Raw genomic sequence first — 7,290 nt, forward strand, 5'->3', positions numbered from 1 at the left:
GTTATCTGTTTCCAAACGTCCCTCTAACAATGACATTTAACTGAACATCTTTAACGCTCTCGTCCCATTTCTTATCTCTACACATGTGTCCCTAGTCCATATCTTGCGAGCTTTTTTAAAAAAAAATATATATTACATTTATTAAAATTCGTTCTTTCAAGTTGTGTTTCAGTTTCGCTTCTGAGAAAAGAGAACGACGACAGGATATAAAATAAAGTAAAAGAAAGTAAAGTAATCTCTAATTAAAGTAAACCACTAGATCTGATTAAAGGATTTTTGTGTTTCAGGACGAGGCATGTGAAGGGTGGAATAATAACGCGTATTTGCGTGGAAGATCATTTTTAAATCCTACTCATCGTTCTACTGGTCTGGCCCCGCCCACTCAGTCGCGTTCATAACGTCCTGCTCACTTTTATTATCACGCACCCTTCCTGGACCAAGACGGGAAATCCATAAATACTTTATCATCGAACTTTCACTTTCCAGAGCTCGCAGACTGGAAGAAGGTCGCCTGGTGAAGGTCCAGCCTGGTGATGGCCGTGAGAGCCGTGGAGACGTGCAGGTCTCTTCAGGACGATCTGCTGCTTCTGCTCCCGAGCAGGGAGACGAGGAGACCGCTCCGACCCGCGGGAGACGCGTCCTCACAACGCTTCATGAAGCCCACACTGTCCCGCCAGGTAGGTGACAGCACCCACATTTCTGTACTGATGTACACATTTCATACTAATCACGGGGTGAATAAAACGGACCTCTTTTTATAACCAGACTGGTGACAGCTGCAGGTATACTATTACCAGGGTGATATCACAGTTAGACAGAATATTCAAGGTAAACACATACACACACACACACACACACACACACACACACACACACACACACACACACACACACACACACACACACACACAGATGACTGCAAAAAGCAGAAATGAAACTAAAAAACACAAACATCTCTCAGGCATGTTTTGATGAACATGAAATAATGATGTCAAAATTCCAACCTCTTATTTTACATCTCAACATCTTATATGTGTTAGATTTTTAAACAGTTTAAACAAGTTTTGTTTCATAAATTCCATAATTTCAGAATTCACCATCATTTTATTATTATAATTATTTTTTTTTTTTATCTTAGACCGGGACAGAACCTCTTCAACCCAGTTTAGAGATGGACAACTGGAGTTTGGAGGAGTCTCAGCAGTTCATTCTTAAATGGGGAGAAGAAATAACAAATATCCCATATTTCAAAATGAAGGTACCAGTAAACCCCAGCTAGATAGATGAATTCTTTATTGATCCCAGGGGACATTTATCAGAAGTGAATCATCTTGCTCACAGGCGGCCAGCAGGAGGGCATCAAGGTCCAAAGAAGAAGATGTGAAGAACCACAGCCAGAAGGTCCGGCTGGAGAGGGCACAGCAGACCTTGTCTAAGTGGACAAGGGCCAACCTGGGCTCCAGGCCGGAGGTCAGGAAAACTGCCGTTCTGCATCTCTGGCTACGTCCCCATCTGCTGAGGTGACGGCGTGTGTCCCTGTCCTCTCCAGAACTCGGTGTGTCCAGGTGAGGACGTGAGCGCGGTGCTTCAGGACCTCCGCGAACGATGGAAGTTGGGCCGACTGCGCAACCTTCTACCGGTGATGGACGTCCTGATGCAGATGGCGTTACGGAGCCCAGGTAGCTACGACAACGACACATCATCCCGTCTCCCGGGCAACGGCGAAGGAGAGTCGGGCGAAGTTTAGTTACTTTGGCGGCCGAGCGCACATGAACCTTGATTAAGCCACTCGGATTTGTTTACTACATTAATAGCTGTAGCTACTTTAAGCTACATTAATCAAATCATTTCTTCGTATGTCACATTAAAATATGGATTTGTGCGTCTGCATTAAAGTGAGAATATTTCCTGTGAACTGGAGTTGCGTGTAACACCTTCCTGTTCCTCCCCATCGCTCTCTGCTCCAGGTTAAATGTGAAACCGCGGCTCGCGCTCACACGGCCCGCTGCTAGAAGACCATGCGAGTCTGCAGTCTCCACCCGATGGAATTGTTGGGCCCTCGTGTCGTGCATTTAACTGCAAACTGTAACATACTGTGGATTGCTTCATATTTGTACATTGATGGGCGAATGTATAGTCGTGCGGCAACCTACCATGGGAAAAATTAAAAGGAATATTAAAATGCAGCAATATTACAATATTTCATTATATTTACAAATATTTAGGGGAATAAATCAAGCTGAAAATATGATTCAGTGGTAGATGTTTGTTGTGTCAAAACTGTTCAAACCGTTCAACCTGTTTAAGGTCCAGACACAAAAAAAGGAGAAGGAGGAACTTACAGGGTAACCCCGAATGTCCTCAGGGGGGGACTGTCCCTGTAACTACTGACTGTAATTTTCTCTGGATAAGGGCGTCTGGTAAATACTGTAAATGTAAATGCCTATATGCAAAAATATGTAATAAATGCAAAGATATCGATTCTGTTACGTTTAATGGTGTTTGTATGATTGTTTGCATGTTTATTTATTAGCTTATTGCCCAAGTGACCTCGTAACTTCCTTATCATCTGATCTACACGAGTGTGGAAGAGCCTGATTGGTATGTGACCATTTTTTTTTTTTATTTCATTTATTTGGCTGAGTCGATGATGAATCCAGTCTGCATCAACTTGCAAGCCCAGTTCTACACCAGGACAGAAAACACGGAACAATAACTTAAAAAAATGAGGAAGTTCAACTGGGACAGACCCTTTGAAATGCATGAGAAATGCAAGAAAACAGAACGTAAATTGTAAAAAAAAAGGAAGTAAGTTGTAAGGTAAAGGAACGGAGGGGAGAAAAAGTGGAACCAAACATGTTTTTTTTTTTTAAGTTGTTTTTCTGTTTCATGTACACCACAGCTGTGCTGGGTCATATCACAAGTGAAACGGCAATGATCCCTCTCAGAACGGCTCATTTCTACTTCTTTCTCAATTTCAGGGATTTAAAGCAGTAATGCAAGTAAAAGAAACGTCCGTTTTTATTTAAAACCCCTCAGAGTGAACTTTCTGAAATGTGTAAAGCACGACTTCAGGGACAAGTTCTCATGCAGAAGTTCAAGTCCTCATGCACTTCTGGCAAACTAAGTAATAATAATTTGACCTGAATAAGAATACATTACTGTTCATGTGCATTTTCCCAGCACTTCTCCCAAATGCTCCATCAGCTTGAGAACAACACATGACAGCAGCGATAGTGTAAATCAGTCATTTTAATAAATCTCTATCAATCACCTCACAACATAAACGGAACATTGATTCTCGTTAAATTTGATCACTTAATTCTGTTAAATGTTAATTTCACAGATTTCAAGGTAGTAGCGTGCACATACACGCATTCATATCGATAAGGGCTCTACGTTTTTGTGTGTGTGTGTGTGTGTGTGTGTGTGTGTGTGTGTGCATGTGGATTCACAGGAACGCCGAGCCCAACAATGCATTGCGCTGATTGGGCGTGATCTTTATCTCCATGGTGGTGCTGCTTCATGAAAACGGAGAGAAGGGAATAAAAAAAAAAAAACTTTTATTTATTTATTTATTTAAGTTTTATTTACCAGCTACACATCCACCATGTAGACATTGCAGAAACTGTAAACATGAAATGTCAAAAGCACCAAGACAGCTTTTTATGTTCACCGGGAATAAGCCTGAAGGAAAAAGCAGGTTTGGAGAACAAATTCTGATCACGTGACTTGAACAAGACGCTAAAGTGAAAACTTTAACTTTAAAGGCCTCTAAATTGTAAAATGAAAGTGCAGCAATACGGAATTTCCTCTTATTTTATAGTCGTTGTTGTTATTAAAAGGTTCTACTGTTCTTTACTGTAAAGTGATCTTGATGTGTACATATAAATATGTTTCCCGTCCAACCTGCTTTACATGAACTATGTAAATTGTCAACCTCCAGTTTTTTTTTTTTATCTTAGTCACATTATCATGTCGTGGTTAGTCACTAATCCCAAGTCTGGTGTGCTTCATACTTTTTATTTTAGTTTTGAAATTTTTTTTTTTTAACATTGGTAAACATCCACATTCATGCTCAGTAAAAAAAAGATCATTTAACTCTATGTAGGTCTATGAGCCGTTTCTCTTGATGTAGACATGAGAAGTGAGTTATGCGAGTTACGAGTTACGTTGACAGTTCTGGTTGGGTGACATACCTTATCTTCTCTTTGCGTGCTTGTGTGGTTTTTTTTCTGCTGCCGGAGATCAGATGATAAACGTTGTGTAAAGGACCTTTCCAGCGAGTGTAATTTAAAGGAGAAGGACTACATCTTTTATGGTGATGCAATGTTACATTGCAAATGATGTCATACGTCTCCCATGTTGCTTTGTGCTAAATACCTTGCCATTCTTCATGGGCTCTGCTCAAACCAAGTCCAGCTCTTAGAAGCCACAGTAGAACGGTATATGAGTTAGGCAACAAATAATGACACGGGCTGAAGGTCTGGTCACACATGGTTTGGCTTATATAGTTAAATCATCAGATCTGGCCCGACTGCTGCCTCGACTAAGGCGACTCAGGGGTCTGCTGTCATCCAGCACCTCTGAAAGTTCTTCTGACACACGAGGCTTCGCCACCTTATCCAGAACCATGGCTTCTTCTAGCTCTACTAGTTGGGACTCATCAGCAGGAGGTTCTTTTGGCTCCTTCCCCTCTTCTTTCACCTCTTCCGCTGTCTTTTCTTTTTGCTCTGCTGTTGTATCTTCAGTCACCACCTCATCCCCCTGTTCTCCCTCCTCTTCTTTGATGACCTCTTCTGATGTTTCTGGAAGAGGATTTTTTACCAACTGGTCCAGATCTTCTCCTACGCTCATCTGCCCGGACTCTAAAGTCTCTTGATTGTTTTGGCTTTCTACATCGATCAATGTTTCTGTGTGCTCCTCTTTTTCCAATTGATCCAAAACCACTGCCTCCTGCAGATCTTCTACCTCATCCTGGACCTCCTCAGACAATTCCTTTAAAACCTCTGGAACAGTTTGTCCTGTTATGTTCTCTGCTTCCTTTATTTCTCCGTTTAGTTCCACCTCCTCTTGTAGGTCCACAGGCAGATCCTTCTCTGTATCAACATCATTTTTGTTGACCTCACATTCCTGCAGGTCGGTGGCCAATATTTCTTCCCCTTGACCTTCGGTTCCTTTTACGTCCACCTCATCTGGCAAGACGTCTTGAATGTTCTCAATTAAATCCTCCAAAATCTCATCTGTTTGCCTGACCAAGTTTTCAATCTCCATCACCAGGCCATCCACCTCATCTGCAACCTCAGGCATCTGGCCCGTCAGATCCTCAATTGGCTCTTGTGCAATCTCGTCAGATATTTCCTCTTCAGGGTTGCCCACAGTGTCTTCAGTCACTTCCTCTTCCTCCTCCTCTTCGTATTCCTCTAAGATCTCTCCAAATAACTCGGTAGTTTGTGCATAACATGGCAGGGTTTCATCGCAAACCTTGGAGATGTCCTCAGCCGACACTGACTGACTCACTTTCTCCAGGGGTTCTAAGAGCTTCGGCCCTCTCCCAGCCTCCATGCCCAGGTCTGTGAGTGGGTAGTAGTGTGATGTGGGTTTCTCCTCCTCCAACAGCCGGTACCCCTTCGCCCTGAGGATTGGCGAAGCGATGGAGGGCAGACTCCTCTGTGGCAGCACCTCACCATAACCATCTCCTTGTATCTGCGGGGACTTTCGAAAAACCAAATGGATCTTCTTCAAGCCCAAGTGGCTGATCTCTACGAGGTTGAGGAAGAGTGACACACAGGCCACGGCAAGCATGAAGATGATGAAGACCGTCTTCTCCGTGGGCCGCGAGACGAAACAGTCGACAGTGTTGGGGCAGGGCCAGCGGCTGCATTTGTAAAGCGGTAGGATGTGGAAGCCGTAGAGGAAGTACTGGCCCACCACAAAGCCCACTTCAAAAAGGGTCTTGAAGATGATGTGACAGATGTAGGTCCGCAGGAGAGTGCCCTCAAGGCGAAACTTCTTACTGCCCTTGGTACTGGTCTCCTTGGTGGTGCGGACGCTGCCCTGGTCGGGCGCCAGGGGCAGCCGCTCCTCGTTGGTCTCTTGCTGCCTGCTGAGCTCAGCCTCTTCGCGCTCCTTGCGTTTCTCCTCCATGTGGACGTGGTGGACGGCATGGCCCACGTACACCAGCGACGGCGTGGACACGAAGATGATCTGCAGGACCCACAGGCGAATGTGGGAGATGGGAAAGGCCTCGTCGTAGCACACGTTCTCGCAGCCGGGCTGCTGCGTGTTGCACACAAAGTCGGACTGCTCGTCGCCCCACACGAACTCTGCCGCCGTGCCGAGGATGAGGATTCGGAAGATGAAGAGCACCGTGAGCCACACCCGGCCGATCACAGTCGAGTGTTCATTCACCTCTTCTAGAATGTTGCCGAGGAAGCTCCAGTCACCCATGGTTGGCTTCAGTGCTGCAGAAAGACCACATGGAGGAACAGCATGAGCCACCAAGAGCTTCGGAAAAGAGGGAGAAAATAAAATGGAGATTTCCGCGTCAAATTAGCTCGTTAGCTCGTTAGCTTGTTAGTACAGTAACGAAATGACATAACAGCGGGTCGTAGCGGGGAGGCCTACGTTGCAGATGAAGCGCCCCGACGCTGGGTCAACGCTCGCCTGGGCGGAGGCGCGTGTGCTGTCCGGTGGCCCCCGAGGTGGGAAGTGAACTCGTCTCTCCGGCCCCCGCCCCGCCAAAAGCCCTCGCCCTTGTCGCCCGACTGAGCAGCGGTGAGTGTATGAGCTGTGATGGTCGGCTTTCAGCTCTGCCCCTGCGTCTAAGCTGCCAGACAGACAATGGGATCAACATACAGCGCGCCGGTGACATCGGCCGGGGTGGACTTACCCGGTCCGCCAAGGGACACTTTCCCTTTTTCCCATTTATTCACTTTAATTCAACGGCCCCAAGTCGCACTTTATATTAATTCTGTTGCATTTTCTCTATATAAGACATTCGACTTTATTGCGCTTGACCGACAAATTCCTCGTACGTGCTCAGGTACAAACTTGGCCAGGAAACGTTCTGATTCTGAAAGTGACTTTGCTAATGCGCTGCAAGGACGTCGGATTATGAATTCTGCCGACTTGGCTTGAGTGTGGCGGCTTAGTAGCCTTCAGGAAAAGGACGTTAGGCTGAGGTTCAGCATTGAAAAGTTTGCATTTGCTGCGAATTTGGCTGGATGACCGGACGCTGACGTTCCTGTTGTGAGCTGAGCCAGTTTTACAGCCTGCTTTAGAACATGG

At 45.4% G+C, this 7,290-nt stretch overlaps 1 protein-coding gene across 4 annotated transcripts; it reads right to left on the minus strand.

Annotated features, from left to right (window-relative positions):
• Nucleotides 1-3,390: 3,390 nt before the first annotated feature.
• LOC114796762 (gap junction alpha-8 protein-like) lies at nt 3,391-6,765 on the minus strand. Of its 4 annotated transcripts, none has more exons than XR_003750779.1 (3): nt 6,628-6,765; nt 4,200-6,464; nt 3,391-3,521 (listed from the first exon to the last, which is right to left on the minus strand). XR_003750779.1 is itself a non-coding variant. In XM_028991245.1 (2 exons), exon 2 carries the CDS (start codon nt 6,448-6,450, stop codon nt 4,507-4,509), a length of 1,944 nt encoding a protein of 647 aa, XP_028847078.1. In that variant the 5' UTR covers nt 6,451-6,464; nt 6,628-6,765; the 3' UTR covers nt 3,397-4,506. The 4 variants fall into 4 exon arrangements, 2 of the variants coding, with proteins under 2 accessions (XP_028847078.1, XP_028847079.1); XR_003750780.1 differs by having other exon boundaries at nt 3,491-3,518; XM_028991245.1 differs by having other exon boundaries at nt 3,397-6,464.
• Nucleotides 6,766-7,290: the final 525 nt, after the last annotated feature.

The sequence above is a fragment of the Denticeps clupeoides genome, chromosome 9 (assembly GCF_900700375.1).
Source record: "Denticeps clupeoides chromosome 9, fDenClu1.1, whole genome shotgun sequence".
NCBI classification, from domain to species: Eukaryota; Metazoa; Chordata; class Actinopteri; order Clupeiformes; family Denticipitidae; genus Denticeps; species Denticeps clupeoides.

Bases quoted from the DNA above. Each gene is read 5' to 3' on its own strand.
- LOC114796762 (XM_028991245.1), bottom strand. From the start codon at position 6,450: ATGGGTGACTGGAGCTTCCTCGGCAACATTCTAGAAGAGGTGAATGAA.